Source organism: Penicillium bovifimosum (genome assembly GCF_028826915.1).
Source record: "Penicillium bovifimosum strain IBT 22155 chromosome Unknown utg000002l_segment0_segment0, whole genome shotgun sequence".
Classification (NCBI taxonomy): domain Eukaryota; kingdom Fungi; phylum Ascomycota; class Eurotiomycetes; order Eurotiales; family Aspergillaceae; genus Penicillium; species Penicillium bovifimosum.
Window position 1 is genome coordinate 3754489 of NW_026622711.1, and position 14765 is coordinate 3769253.

General features: G+C 50.9%; 7 protein-coding genes across 7 annotated transcripts; 3 read left to right on the forward strand and 4 right to left on the reverse strand.

The window, feature by feature from the left end:
- Nucleotides 1-1284: 1284 nt before the first annotated feature.
- N7515_002613 (putative eukaryotic translation initiation factor 3 subunit EifCl) lies at nucleotides 1285-2849 on the forward strand (the record flags this gene model as incomplete). Its single annotated transcript, XM_056663357.1, has 2 exons — nucleotides 1285-1590; nucleotides 1728-2849. The coding sequence occupies 2 exons, from the start codon at nucleotides 1285-1287 to the stop codon at nucleotides 2847-2849; spliced, it is 1428 nt and encodes a 475-aa protein (XP_056525470.1).
- A 672-nt stretch (nucleotides 2850-3521) lies between these two features.
- On the reverse strand, nucleotides 3522-5939 carry N7515_002614 (putative AP-2 adaptor complex subunit beta; the record flags this gene model as incomplete). Its single annotated transcript, XM_056663358.1, has 6 exons — nucleotides 3522-3793; nucleotides 3904-4616; nucleotides 4668-5096; nucleotides 5148-5512; nucleotides 5565-5640; nucleotides 5695-5939. 6 exons carry the CDS (start codon nucleotides 5937-5939, stop codon nucleotides 3522-3524), a joined length of 2100 nt encoding a protein of 699 aa, XP_056525471.1.
- A 689-nt stretch (nucleotides 5940-6628) lies between these two features.
- N7515_002615 (ER membrane protein complex subunit 4) lies at nucleotides 6629-7297 on the forward strand (the record flags this gene model as incomplete). The annotated part of the gene is made up of 3 exons (XM_056663359.1): nucleotides 6629-6763; nucleotides 6823-7169; nucleotides 7222-7297. 3 exons carry the CDS (start codon nucleotides 6629-6631, stop codon nucleotides 7295-7297), a joined length of 558 nt encoding a protein of 185 aa, XP_056525472.1.
- A 238-nt stretch (nucleotides 7298-7535) lies between these two features.
- Nucleotides 7536-9139, reverse strand: N7515_002616 (MFS transporter; the record flags this gene model as incomplete). The annotated part of the gene is made up of 2 exons (XM_056663360.1): nucleotides 7536-8819; nucleotides 8873-9139. The coding sequence occupies 2 exons, from the start codon at nucleotides 9137-9139 to the stop codon at nucleotides 7536-7538; spliced, it is 1551 nt and encodes a 516-aa protein (XP_056525473.1).
- Nucleotides 9140-9509: 370 nt separating this feature from the next.
- Nucleotides 9510-11136, reverse strand: bna5-1 (kynureninase; the record flags this gene model as incomplete). Its single annotated transcript, XM_056663361.1, has 4 exons — nucleotides 9510-9949; nucleotides 9997-10477; nucleotides 10542-10882; nucleotides 10947-11136. 4 exons carry the CDS (start codon nucleotides 11134-11136, stop codon nucleotides 9510-9512), a joined length of 1452 nt encoding a protein of 483 aa, XP_056525474.1.
- A 322-nt stretch (nucleotides 11137-11458) lies between these two features.
- On the forward strand, nucleotides 11459-12527 carry N7515_002618 (HesB/IscA family protein; the record flags this gene model as incomplete). The annotated part of the gene is made up of 2 exons (XM_056663362.1): nucleotides 11459-11785; nucleotides 12159-12527. 2 exons carry the CDS (start codon nucleotides 11459-11461, stop codon nucleotides 12525-12527), a joined length of 696 nt encoding a protein of 231 aa, XP_056525475.1.
- Nucleotides 12528-12880: 353 nt separating this feature from the next.
- cwc25 (U2-type spliceosomal complex subunit CWC25) lies at nucleotides 12881-14249 on the reverse strand (the record flags this gene model as incomplete). Its single annotated transcript, XM_056663363.1, has 2 exons — nucleotides 12881-14168; nucleotides 14224-14249. 2 exons carry the CDS (start codon nucleotides 14247-14249, stop codon nucleotides 12881-12883), a joined length of 1314 nt encoding a protein of 437 aa, XP_056525476.1.
- Nucleotides 14250-14765: the final 516 nt, after the last annotated feature.

Sequence of the window (14765 nt, forward strand, 5' to 3'; positions counted from 1 at the left end):
GGCACGATGGAGACGTTGGGCTTGGCATTGCGGTGTTTGTTGAAAGAAAGCCGTGCTTCTCCGTGGAGAGATCGTCCCCGGGCAAGGAGACCATATAACTGGCCTGCCGTCAACCTTTGGTGATGGCTAGTGTGACTTCTACCTTTACTGACACCGGAGTTAGTGACGTGGTGGAATACTGCCCGTTTCCCGAAGCGAGGAAAATGGAAGGAAGCGGTTCATGTTGGCTGGAGGGGAAGACAAAGGGGGTGTGATCGAGTGCAGAGGAAAATATGATTCCCAGAGGAAACCAGTTGTTGGCCTCTTGAGACCCCGGAAATCTTTTCCCCTGCTTTGTTAGTTTCTAAGCCAAGTCAACATAACAGAGGAATTACGAAACCACCTCCCATTAAAGAGATAACGATTGTCTTTTTCGTACCAAAGCTGTTATTTTCAGTAGTCCAGAAGATCTACTGTTAACTAATCCGCCAAAGCCAACTGCTCATTGTCTTTTGTGAAACCATCACCTATTCAAAAACTGTCTATCGGTCGAGGCTATTGTGTACGACTCGGCATAACTGACCTTACTCCGAAAACCCGGTCATTTTGCCCACAATCCGGGTGTTTAGAATTGAGAAAGGCAAGCCAATGAGAGGAAAGAAAGGCGAGTCTATATCAGAAGGCTATTCTAAGGATCTGTGAACTATTAGCGAGACCGTCGCCCCCCAGACTTGAGGCCTCGCCGCCTCAAGTAGCCCCTCCAGACTCTCCTACACTTCAAGTGCAGATTCAATCCTGCTCTGTTGCCATTTTGCTATGGCAAAATCTCTTCATGCATCAGGTATGGGAGAAAGTGTACGGAGAGAGTTTGATGAGACGGCTCAGACGGGGGAGGATCTTAAGCAAAGCCTGGGCCCTGGGATGCCCATTCCCTTGGGGAAGATGAAAGATCCGACGTAAAAGTGTTGCTGCCTGCCAATCTATAGAGTTGTATTTGAAGGTGAATATGCGTAATTCCATGTATCATGAATGGATGCTCCTCAAATTCAAAGGAAGCTTGGAAGCTAGCATGCAGTCACATGACTTCACAGCTGTATTGCTGAGTCATCCCGCTGCTTATGCGCAGATAAGATAAGCACAACACCCAAGCGAAAACCCTCAAAATTCGACTTCTTTGGCAAATCGCACACGCCGACGCTATTCCCCCCCCCTCCTCTCCCCACCGCTTTCCGCCTCCTCGCCCGCCGTTTCATCCCGGCTTCTTCCTACATTTTCAGTTCTTTTCTTTCAAACTTAGCACTCAAAATGTCCTACGAAGACCGCGCCAATGCGCGCCCCAACTTGAACGATGAGTCCGATAATGAGGAGGAGGCGATGGTCAACGATTACCGCGAGCAGGTCAACTTTGACGATGGAATGAGCGAGCTGGACCAGGTCACATCCAACGGTGCCCCCCAGGCCCAAGATCTCCAGGCTCAGCTGGCCGCCGCCGCTACCCCGCTGGAATACCAGGCTACTCTCGAGACCAAATTCGCCAGCTACGACAACTACTGCAGTCTCTTCCACTACATCCTGAACTCCGACGGCCCTGTGGATTTGGAGGTTCCTTCTGTAGGTGTTCCGTCCCGGCGACCCATTGATGAATGCCATGAATGAAAAGGGAAAAGCTTGGCATTCGTGGAATCAACAAGCTCGACCAATTCTACAGATATCACGAACATAACTAACAACATTCTTTTTACCATTAGTACTACTGGGCTTGGGAAGTTATTGACGAGTTCATCTACCAATTCGAATCTTTCTGCCGTCACCGTAACCGCGTCGCTCGCAGCGGATCTAACGAGGAGGAAGCCCAGCTGCTCCGCGAGAACCCGAACACATGGGGCTGCTACTCAGTGCTGAACGTCCTTTACTCCCTCATTCAGCGCTCCCAGATTAGCGAGCAATTGAACGCTACCAAGCGGGGAGAGGATCCCCTCGCCTTTGCCGGCGAGTACGGCTCGCGCCCCTTGTACAAGATGCTCGGCTACTTCTCGATCATCGGATTGCTGCGCGTGCACTGCCTGCTCGGCGACTTCAGTCTCGCCCTGAAGATCCTCGACGACGTCGAGATGAACAAGAAGGCCATGTTCGCCCGCGTCATGGCCGCCCACTTCACCACCTACTACTACGTGGGCTTCTCCTACATGATGATGCGCCGCTACGGTGACGCCATCCGCATGTTCAGCCACATCCTCGTGTATGTATCTCGGACAAAGAACTTCCAGAAGGGCGGCAACAACTACGACGCCCTCGCCAAGAAGAACGACCAGATGTACGCCTTGATCGCCATCTGCGTTGCTCTGCACCCCACCCGTCTGGATGACACCATCCACTCGGCCGTCCGCGAGAAGTACGGCGAGCAGTTCTACCGCATGCAGAAGGGTGGCCCCGAGGCCCTGCCCGTCTTCGAGGAGCTCTTCCGCTCCTCCTGCCCCAAGTTCATCAACCCCACCCCTCCCGACTTCGACAACCCAGCCTCCAACGTCGACCCCGTCGACCACCACACCGCCATCTTCATGGACGAGGTTAAGAACACCCTCTTCAACCCCACCATCCGCTCCTACCTAAAGCTCTACACCACCATGGATCTCAAGAAACTGGCCGGATTCCTCGAGGTGTCTCCTGAGCAGCTCCGCTCCTGGCTGCTCGTTAACAAGCAGCGCAGCCGTCAAATCCGCTGGGTCGACGGTGGCCTACTGGAGGGCGAGCCTTCTATCGCCAACGATCTCGACTACGCCCTTGAGGACGACCTGATCCACGTCAGCGAGACCAAGGCCGGCCGTCGTCTGGTCGACTGGTACCTGCGTAACCTCGCCCGTGTCTACTAAGCGCGGGTCGTGTCTCATAAGTGTGCCGATTGAAGAAAGAAAAAAAGAAAGCGAAGAGTAGATGGAGCCTTACGGACATGACTTGAGATGAATTTTCTTTCTTTTCCTTTTTTTCCCCACTTCTCTGCCTACTTTGTTTTCCCGTTTCCATATTATACTCATTGCTCATTGCTCTCCCTCCTCCTCCCTTCCCACTCATCATGTTTCATGTTCATGTTTCTTGTTTCCAATTTTTTTATTTTTCGAGTATTTCCCATCCATGGACCCAGCTTTCTGGTCCGTTCAAAATCGAGTTCGATTTTCGCGATTTTCTTTGGTGGGCGTCCGCTGTTTCATGTGTTATGCTGGTGCTGCTATCGCTGCTTCTTTGAAGGCAGGGGGTTTACACAGCATGGAGAGTATTTGTGTCAGGTAGAGAAGAAAAGCAGTTACTTGATGAAAGCAATAGATCAACGAGAGATACTCTAAATATTTTTAACTCCAAATGTACACGGTAGCTGGGTCTGTTGTACATTGTGTCAGAAGACTGGGGTAAGGCCTCCTACTGCTGCGGGATAGACGTTGAAGTCGTTTAGAAAAGACAAAGATACCTAGACCTTGTGTGATTACTAGGCTGAGACCGGACGAGACTGTATTTCTATCTACATATACAATTAAACCTCTAAATCTGAATTATAACAATAACAGCTCACCCGTGGCCACACCACCAGCTAGTTGCGGCTGATAAGCCGACTGCTGATTCTGATTCACGACATACTGCGACTGAGACGCATTACCACCGCCAATATTCATTGAAGCCATCTGCTGGGACCCAATTCCACTGAAGTAAGCATCTGCTGCATCAGCGGCTTCGTTCATATTGTTCGGGCCTGTGATTGTCGGGTTGCCCCCGGGGCCTGTTGGCAGAGAAGGAGGCGGTCCGTTGATTGGCGTGACAGGTTCACCTGTAGTAATGATTGTGGCTAGGCCACTATTACTCGTTGAAGCAGAGGCCATATTTGCAGAGGGGGGTTGTATTCGAGCATGTTTCCTGTGCCATTTTCGATGCGCGGACGTTGTAGCGCTGGGCTGGGCATCAAACGGCGAGGGCGGGCGGCGCGGAAGACTTGGTGGATGGGCTTGAGATAGACGGTGGCTAGTGTGCCGACGTTCAGACACAATTCCTCCAGGGTGCGTGGGTCCAACTTCTCGCTTTCGGCGGTGATCGGGGGCTTTTGGCCCATGACGACCTGCTTGGCGGTTGCTGGGTCCGTTGATAGTAAGCGCCAGTACATGTAGCCACGGTCACGCAGATCAGGGTCGTCGGTTTCCTCGGTGCACCATTTCAGTACTTGTGGTACGAGCTGTTGGCCCTTGGTGGGGCGTTGAATGAAAAGTTTGACGGTAGCCGTGAGCAGGGCCAGCTGCACCTCGACTGTTTCGTCGTGGAAGGTGGCCAAATAATCCTGGAGGAGGCCGTCTGAGTTATCAATGCGGTCTGCATATTGGCCGATGATCCAAATGACAGCTGCTTTGGCCTCGGGCTCGTCCAAATCATCGATGTTTCGAATGACGTGACTGATTATGCTCTCGTATTGGTTGGGGTATTTACGGAAGATGTTGCGAATCACCACTGTTGCCTCTTGGACAATGTATGGGATCTTGGCATCGACCAGTTCCAAAAGCGTCTCGATGCATTGCTTCGCAGCCGACTCGATCTTGATTGCCAATTTGCCAATGGCCCGAACGGCCTTGCGCACAAAGTGAACGTCAATTTCAGTGGCATATCTGCAATACTATTAGTACACGTGAAGTCCATCTGGGTTGAGGAATACTGACTCTCGCAGCTCTGCTAACACGACAGAGATGTTCTCTTTCGTGGTCAGCATGAACATTAATTCCAGCTTGGTCACTTTGACATAAATTGGGTCGTTGTAGTTGCAGAAAAACACTCGGATATCATTCCGCAAGACCTCTGGTCTCTTCTGAAGAATCAAAATAGCATTTCGCAATGCCAAATATTGAACCTCTGGCGGCTTCGAAAGCAATGTGACGAGGGGCGGAGATAGCTTTTTGCACAAGGAGGTGATGTGCTTTTCACCTGCAATGTAGTTCATGAGATAAAGAATGACACGACAGGAGGTAAGTACGACGGCGGAATTCGAATGTGATAGTCGCGGAGCAATTCTCTCAGCTAGTAGAAGTGCCTCTGCGCAATCCTGGGGCACATACGACATTAGAGCCTCGAGGATGTAGGTTTGGCCCCATCTGGTTGAAAGGTCAGCAGTCGACCTCTACAAAGGTATCAAATCAACTTACTCAGAACAGTCTGGCAGAATAGAAACCAGTTTTGACGCACTGACGTAGTCAATAGTGAGTGAGATAGATTCACTGCGGCCCCAGATATCGACCAGCGAAGCCAGAACGCTGGAAACGACAGTCGGATTCTCATCTTTCAACATGCGATTAAGCCTGTCAATCAGATCCGAGTTCTCTACCATCTTCTTATCGTGCTCGTATAGCTTTGCAACGCAGAAAGCAGCCGTCTTGCGAACATAGGGATCATTATCCTGCATCAGGCGCTTGACAGGTTGGAAGGTCGCTTCGACAAATTCGCGAACATGCACATATGAGATGGTTCGTACTGCCAGGGCGCGAACAAGTGGGTTGTTATCTGCCATATCCTGTAGAGCCATGTCAGACCACGATCCTTCCATCTATACACTGGGACCATACATCAACCAATATAGGCAGCGCCTTCAATGCGATCTCGGGTTTCATCCTCGAGTAGTTCACAAGGAATAAGAAACACCTAGGCACGATGTCAGCAAGCGAGCATGCCAAAGTATAGAGGCATAGTCCATACATTTTCTTGATCTCCAAGCTTGGCAGATTCATACAACCAATAACGTCCGGAAACAGCGCAATCATGTCATTGTTGCTCATGGTCATGTTGGCAACGATCTTCTTGAGTGCGATCTTTTTGGCGGAATAGTTCTTGTCTTTCTTGCCGCCGCTATTGAGCTCTTGCCGTAGCTCTGCGACCTTGCCCTGTATAGTTTGCAAGCGTGAGCCATATGGTGGAGCATAAGGAGTGATATAGAGGAACATGGGGGCAGATTTAGTAGTTCAAACTGATGTGGAAACACAAGTAGCTTATGCCGAATGCAAGGGAAGTCTGCGAGTGCAGGAACCCCCGAGTACAGCGCTCATCAAAGCGAGGGGAAGTGAGAGTTGAATGCGGGGAAAGGCCAGAAAGTGACGAAAGAGAGTACGCGGCCAAAGGAAGTAAGCTGGGCTAACGTACCCTGGCGAACAACTTCGCATCTTGTCCAGAACTCATGGCTGCGGTCTGAGCGAATAGCGATTGGGCACTCGGCGCAAAAGCTTAGATAGGATATGTCGGCCGGGCTGGACTGGTTTTGACGGCCGTGCGATAAGTCACAGGCTAGCTGGACGTCGAAAATGAGTAAAACGTAATGGCGCGAACTCGAGCTCGAAGGTGTCCGGGGGAATTGGAGAGAAAGGGCGAGACCGACGTGTTCACTGCACCACTGTGGCACGTTCGGGGGACTCGGAATCAAATCAAATTAGCAAGACATCGTTTTTCTCAAACAATTCCACTTTCAACGGATTAGAAAAGCAATGAAGTGGGAGTGGAAGAGAGAGAGAAAGGAGAATTAATTGAAGGCGGAGTAGGCGCGGAGGGAAACTCCCTGCCCCAGCAACTTTCCCTCCCCCCCCGTTCACTTTGTTCTTCTACCTCTCCCCACACCCACACCCACATACAGATCTTCGTCATGTCACAAGCTCGACTACCACCTCCCCCTCCACCACAATGGGTTGTGTCATTGAATTCCCCGATGCCACGCCCCTCGAAGGCAGCATCTAGCATCCCGGACCCGCCAGGCTTCTCTAGCACTCGGGGCAAGCAGGTGAGTCTCCACCACAAACCATCATCAGAGTCCAGAGGTGCTAATACAGTCTTCGTCAGCGCCAGCAACAGCAGCAACAAGCTACCACAAAGAAACCCGCCGATACCGACGTGCTTAAAATGAAGAAAGCGTGGGAAGTCGCCATCGGCCCGTCTAAGCAAATCCCTATGAACGCCATTATGATGTACATGTCCGGCAATAGTCTTCAGATCTTCAGTATCATGATGGTCATGATGCTGTTCAAGGGCCCCATCCAGGGCTTGATCAATACCAATGCGGCCTTCGCCAAGTACGATACTCCATCCACACATTCGCGTCTGCTTGGGGTGAAGGTGGTCTACATGTTGATGCAGCTGGTATTACTGGGGCTGGGTATTTGGAAGGTTAACGCAATGGGTCTATTGCCGTAAGTCCTTGCTGTCCGATCTTAGCGACGCTTATTGCTAACATATATCCAGGACTACAAGATCGGATTGGCTAGCTTGGGAATCCGAACGACAACCTTTGGAGCGGGCTCATTTTGCTTTCAGATGATGCAACACTGGATCAGGATGATTTGTTGAGAGGCAGTGAGACTTCGATCTTTGGACGACCCAATTGAGTACCACATCTCATTGGGGGTGGTCATGGCGGCCTGCCTGCCTTGTATTATTGATTAGAGTTCTCTATAAGCATGCATTTATCTAGCGGAAGTTTCGAGATCGATTTCGCAGTTCATCGCATCCATAATGGTCTTCGGACGGCGGACGTCCGTACTCACGACACCCCCGGGTCACTTCTGACCTCTTAAAGCATTATCCTTCCCAATGCTCTTAGCTTCTTCCTTTAACCGACGCTCTTCGCGCCACTTTGGTCCCCTCCAGATCACAACCAAGAGCAGTGGCGATGTGGCCATCATCACCAATGCAATGAATGTGAAACACCAGCCTCGGCCCATGGCAGAAAGCATAGGGTCGATGAGTGCCGTGGCGCCGGCACCCAGAAGGCAACGCACGAAGTTATTCGCAGCAGTGGCCTTAGCTGCCTGCGTCGGGTAAAGATCCACCAGGAGTGTACTGATGGTGTTGAAAGCGCCTGTCAGGGACAATCCCATGAGGAACAGAATACACGTAGGCGCAGCGAGGTGAACTTTCTGGTCCAAGAACCACCCAAACACAAGGACACAGATGCTTCCTGCTGCAAGAAGAGGGAAAGCAATCTGCAAACGAGCCTTTTCGATGGGGTAGTTTCGCAAGTCAGTGTGGCGATTCTTGACTAGTGGGAAGTTCAACTGCTTTGCGAGCCGGCGGTAGTTATAGTCCAGGAACTTGCCGTTGCCAATAGAAGCAAGAGTCGCACCAAGGCCAAAGGGGATATAGCATAGACCGACCTGGAGGTCGTTCAGCCCGTAGAGTTCATTGTAGATGGACGGAATGCTTGCGCTCACGTCGTAGAATCCAGCAAACAGAAGAGCGTTGCAGAAGAGGATGAGACTGGTATCTTTCTGGAAGACGATTGCAAGCGTCTGGAAGGGATTGGGGAACTTGAGTTTCTGTCTGGGTGCAGTAACCGGAGATTCAATGCCCGCCTGACGAGCCTTTCGGGACTCTAAGTAGTTTATCAAGGACATGTTCCATTTCTGAGGAGGCAATGAGCCATCACCGACGACGCTCCGAGCTGTTTCGGGGAAGAAGACCAGAAATGGAATCAGGAAAGCCCCCGCAAAGATGGTCAGAAACCAGAAGATTGCCCGCCATCCCAGATATTGAGACAACAGACCTCCTATAACCGGTCCAACTGAGGGGCCCATGAGAGACCCTGCCGTGACGAATCCCATATAGGAGCCTCGCTTTGATGCAGTGGCAACATCAGACACCACCCCAGATGAAAGGGCAATAGTGGTGCTACTCCCTGCGCTTTGCAAGCATCGGAGAACAAATAGAGCAGCATAGTTGTTTTGCAGGGCAAGTCCGATATTGGCTGCGATATAGATGACGAAGCACACGATATATGCTGGACGTCGCCCGGCTTTATCTGCAAAGTCACCAATGAACATGGGCGACAGCCCTTGAAAGATCTGGATTATCATTAGCTCTGCACATCAATCAACACTCTATGCCTAGACTTTACCATGTAACTCGTCAATGTCAGGTTGATCAGCGAATTGGACACATGCAGATCTTTCGCCAAGGTGTTCAATGCGGGAAAGTAGATTTGAGATGAAACGGGGGAGAAGAAGCCAGCCCAAGATGCCATGAAGACAATAAATCTTCGCTGGCCATCTGTAAAGACCGAATACTCGACATCGGCATGATCCCCGCTACTCGTCCCCGCCTTTGCATTTGCATCTTGAGCGGGTACGGGGTTCGTCGACGGTTCTCTTATTTCCTTTTCCATCTGAACCGTGGACTCTTGAGATCAAGGTCATGAACCCAACATGTTAGAAAAAGAAAAGAGAGCAGACGTGACATTTCTTCCAAGTTTCTCATATTTTTCTTTTCCTCACTAGCCCTTTGCCCACCGGATGGGTCCACCATGCCAGACCTCATTTGCGGAGATAACTGCCATCCGTGCCGAGAAGCCGAAGCTTTTATAGCGCCTCACATGGAAGTGGAGTATTGCATATACGCACTACCGGGGTGGCATGGAGTTATTATATCGTTATATCTGCTGGTATATCTCAAGGGAATAATCTTGGAAAGTCGTGTGCCCTCAGGTCTGACTTTGGAGATTGAGAGAATAACTATGCATACAATTCAAACAGCGGTCAACGCGCTTTGACAGCCTCTTTACATGCCCGCAAGAAGATCTGAGAGAATTCCCAGACCTCTACATACGTGTTATAGAGCGGCGCAGGGGCGACCCGGATCACATCGGGTTTCCGTTCGTCAATAACGACCCCATTCTCCTCCAGGAGGTGCAGAACATGATCTAACAAGCCTGGCTGGAGACGAAGACTGAGCTGGGCACCTCGTTCAGCTGGATTCGACGGCGTGATAAGTGTAAATGGTTTGTCTTCTGGGGGCGCATCCAGGGGATACTTCAACAGAAGGTGTTCGAGATACCCCGTGAGATTGAGGGACTTTTGTCGGATTTCTTTCATTGTTGTCCGATTGAAGATCTCGAGAGATGCGACGACTGCATTGATGTCCAGAACGGAGGGGTTCGATAGCTGGAACCCAGCTGCACCGGGCTGTGGTAAGAATTCTGCAACAGTCAGTTTTTTGTCTGAACGTCATAGACACAATACGTACGGTTTGCCATGTCGAAGCGGGTTTTGATATCTCCGCCCCACCAACCTGAAAGTCGAGGCCGGAATGTCTCTTCACTGTCGGGCTGTTTCTCATCGACGGAACCGTGGCGTTCATGGACAAAGAGTCCTGCAATCCCACCCGGTCCGCTGTTAAGGTATTTGTAATTGCACCAGGCCGCAAAATCCACGTTCCAGTCATGGAGACGCAAATCCACATTGCCAGCGGCGTGGGCACAGTCCCACCCGATCAAGATGTTCTTAGAGTGGGCATGGGCTGTGATTCGTTCAATATCGAAGTACTGCCCCGTGTAAAACTGAATGGCCGAGAGAAGAATGAGAGCAGTACTAGAAGCATTGTCATCAATCACTTGGATGATCTGTTCTGTGCTCAAGATAGGCTGTTCCAGATCCTTGGGTTCGATCAACACCATGCCATCCTTCGGATTGAAATTGTGATGGCGGAGTTGAGACTCGACTGCATACTGAATTACCCTTGTGTTAGTAAAATCTACCCAGGTTGATCTGAATCCTCTTGGAACAACATACATGGTCACTGGGAAAGGCCTTGCCTTCGAGTATAATCTTATACTTCTCTTTGGTGGGTCGATAGAAACTTGCCATGAGGAAGTGCAGGTTGGCTGTCAATGTTCCCATAACAGCCACTTCACTTTGCAAAGCACCAACGACTGGGGCCATAAGCTTGGAGGCCGCAGTGTCGACATCGACAAAAGGAGGTAGTAACTGATCATCATGCGGCACAAAATGTCCAGTCACACCTTTGGTAGCCCAGGTTCGCAGGTATTGTTCGATATATCGCTGAGTGTTGCGAGGTTGAACACCTAGCGAGTTACCACACAAGTAAATGCATGGATCTGATGCTTCATTGCCTAGCGAGAAGAACGAAAGCCACTGGTTAGAACGCTTGGTTGTAATTGAGACCCTGATACGCACTGTCTTCTGATACCAAAGTCTTCCGCTTCAGATCCTCCTTCGATGGAATGATGAACTCTTCGCGAAAGCTCCGAAGCGGATCCTGGGCATCAAGAGCTTCCGCATACTCTCTCTTGTAGGCCCTTATATCGTCTGTGTAGGGAAGCGGGGAACCGCTTTTGAGCTCCCGAAGATGCTGCCTGGAACCCATGACGGTAGAATAGACTCTCAATAGAGCACCTGAAGCTCTTAATACTCAAATAATCAACGCAATTTTAGAGCAGCAGAAAATCATTCAACGGCCTGATACTGCGTAGACTTCACTGGATCCCTGCAGCTCTCCCCCACCATACGACGATCACTTCCTAATCGGACCAATATTCTGCCATTTCTCTCCGACTATATCTGGCCAATGGCGTCACAGCTAACTGACTAACCCGATGTAATCGAATGGGACGATTTGATATCAAAGCAGACTTGCACATTCTCATCTTTCTACAATCTCCTATACATACTCTTCTCACGTCTCAGATATGTCACGCCATTTGATTTCATCAACAGCCACCCGGGGCTTATCTCAACCACAAACTTGCCGACTCTTCTCAACTTCCCGACCGACCTTGCTCCTCTCCGCATTCTCCGGCGGCGAAGTCGCTTCTCGACGACCACACACTGCTACAACCAACGCACCATCTCTCCGCCGCTCAACTCCACAGTCTTCGGTTTCCCGCTATACCCGTCAACACTATGTGTGTTTCTCTTCCTCGCCCATCCGCCCGGCTACCAAGGTGACGCAAAATCCGAGAACCGGAGATGACGGAGAGCCTCTGACGATGACTATCTCGCCACGAGCTATTGAAGTGAGTTGATATCTGATTTTTTTGCCTCATATTATCTGTCTTGCTTTGTTATCCTACACAGCTTGTGGCGGTGATGGATGAGAAATTGTGTGAGCTGCATGTACATCGAGCAGCCGGAGCTCAGTCCGGTGTTGATTGGCCGGGGACAACCCTGTGACCGCGCTATGGTCCCTTGAGACATGGTATCAAGTACATGCGACCATAGGGTGTGGAAAACAGGGCTTCCCGTCCGCTCAGCCGTACTTAAGCCACACGCCGGTGAGTTAGTAGTTGGGTGGGTGACCACCAGCGAATCCTCACTGTTGCATGTTTCTTCCTTTTTTATTCTTTTTTTGACTGCTCCCATATGAACCAATGAGCTAATGCAATGCAGCGTCTCCGCGAAATCACAGATCCATCCTCTGCCCCTTCCGCCACCAAGGAAGACAACCCTTACCACCATCTCCGTATCACAGTCACCAGCGGCGGATGCCATGGTTTCCAATATCTGATGTCCTTAGAAGGGGTTGACAAAATTGACCCGGAAGAGGATACCATTTTTGAAGGTGAAGCAGACTCCGAGGGTGCATCAGGGTCAGCTGGTGAGGCCAAAGTCGTCATGGACGAGCCTTCGCTCGAGCTCCTGCATGGCAGCACGGTGGACTATACCACTGAGTTGATTGGGAGCCAGTTTAAGATTGTGGACAACCCGCGTGCAACAAGTAATTGCGGCTGCGGAACGAGTTTCGATGTCAGTGATTGATTGGGAAATGTGCTCGTTAAAAGATGGATGAGAGGCGTCATCTCGTCCCCTTCTGTTATTTTATGTGCCATACTGCATTCTGCATACTGGAATGATAGATAATCGCATGCTATACCCCTCTTCTCTTACAATGCTAGGTCTCGATCTATGTCCGGAATAGTCAAGTCTGGTCATAGAAAGACTTTGAATGCTGACTGTAATAAGAATACTGCAAAAAATCAACCTGAAGGATGGATATCATTGCCTTGAAACTTGTGTTAACGCTCAAAAGATATGGAAATATGGAACAAGAACATCGTAATAGAGACGGAAAGTAGTATAGGGGAGCACTTGGTTTCACAAACCCAATGTTCTCAATCCTCCTCCATCTTAGCAAGCCCACCACGGCTACGACGAATACGTTCATCAAGGGTATCCTCCTGCACGCGCTTGTTGACATCAGACATGAACCTGCCCCGATCTGAGCGCAGCCGATCATCAGCCTCCCGTTGCTGTTCTTCCTTGGCAGTGATTTCAGCGATGCGCTGGAGTCGCTCTGTTTCCATATCGGCCGCGCTGGACTGCATCTCTTCCAACTTGCGGCGGCGTTCTTCTTCCAGGTCTTTTGGATCAGGTCTTGGTGCTGGAGCACGGGTTGGGGGTGGCATGTTGTTTCGGCCGGAGTCACGTCGATTGTTGTATTCGCGCCGGAGGTAGTCCCGGCGGCGGTCTTCGGCGGCAGTCGGGTGCTCTTTGCGGTCACTGGACGGGACGGGGGACCGGGAGTATCGACGTGGTGAGCGGTCTCGGTCACGTCTGTCGTCCCGGTCTTGGTGCCGGCCAGAGTAGGAACCCCTCCTGTCTTGATGGTCGCGATGGTCTATGTCCCGATCTCTATCGTCCCGGCGAGACCGATGCCTATCATTCCTCCGATCACGGCTATCTGAGCGGTGTCTGTCGTCGCGTCGTTCGCGGTCACGGTCACTGCGATGTCTGCGGGAAGATCTGTCGGGCGAAGCAGGCGATCTCGATCGGTGTCGACGAGGGGACGATCTTCGGTGATGGCGGTCACGGCGATCATCGCCTGCATCGTCGCTGTAGCGTCTGCGCTTTGAGTCATGGCTACGGTGACGATGGTCCCGATCACCACGGTCACGTTCCTTGTCCCGACCGGAACCCGCGCGTTTCTGCTCCCTTTCCTTGCGTCTGATCGCCTCTTTCACCATTGCATCATATGCCGCTTGTTCCCTCTTCTTCACTTCCAGCAACGGGTCCGCCATAACCTTGGACATGGTGTCACGCGCCGACATGGCAGACGGGCCGGCCGCCGCACTGCCCACCACCTCCGAGCCCTTCTCCAGCTTCTTTGTGTCATGATCGTTTTTCAGGATGACCCCATCGATGCGCCGCTTCCCCAGCAGGTACCCTTCCATCTCCTCGCTGTAATGCCCGGTCGCGCTCGAAGGCGCCTGGTACATCCAATCGACTCGGCTTTGTATCTTCGTCTTTCCGGAGGCTTCTTGAAGGCGTTGGATTTCTTCCATCTGGCGCTCCTCCTCTCGTTCACGCCGTAATTGTGCAATCTGTTTGCGCTCCTCTAGAGCGCGTTTCTCTTCGAGCCATACGCGCTCCTGGTTCTTCATCAACCCCGGATGCCATGACCTATTAGGATAGTTAGTTTTGTTCGCAAATTGGGAAGCTTGGATCCGTCACTTACTTCTTCAAATTCAGATCTCCTCCCATGATGCTTGAGAGGTAGTAAAATCTCTAAAAAAAGGTGGTGATGTGAGGAAGTTGCGATGTCCAAATCTCAAGATCTGTCGTTGGGACCCAAGCTCAATTGGCCACCCGGTCACGTGTGGCCGTCTACTATGACCATATCAACACAATGTAACTTCATTATGAAGCTGGAGCATGTCAGATTGAGGGAGATTATGTATCGAAATGCCAATTGCCAAAGGTCAGAGCGAGCTTGTTTCTCCTCGTTGAGAAAGTCGAGGTACCACCAGTGAGTTATAGGTATCCGTACAGCCCGATCCAAAGGCGGGACGATATATTCAAACCAACCTTCGGAATTGATGAACCGCCCGCCAATCGACCTACCTACCAGGTAGCGGCATCCCAGGCATAGGTACTCGCGAAATTAGAGTGGACGTAGCAACTTGGGGACCGAGACTGAACAAATAACAAATGATCGAATTAATTCTAGATACAAAGGTGAAGAATCGAAACGCATCATATCCTCATCATCATTCACGC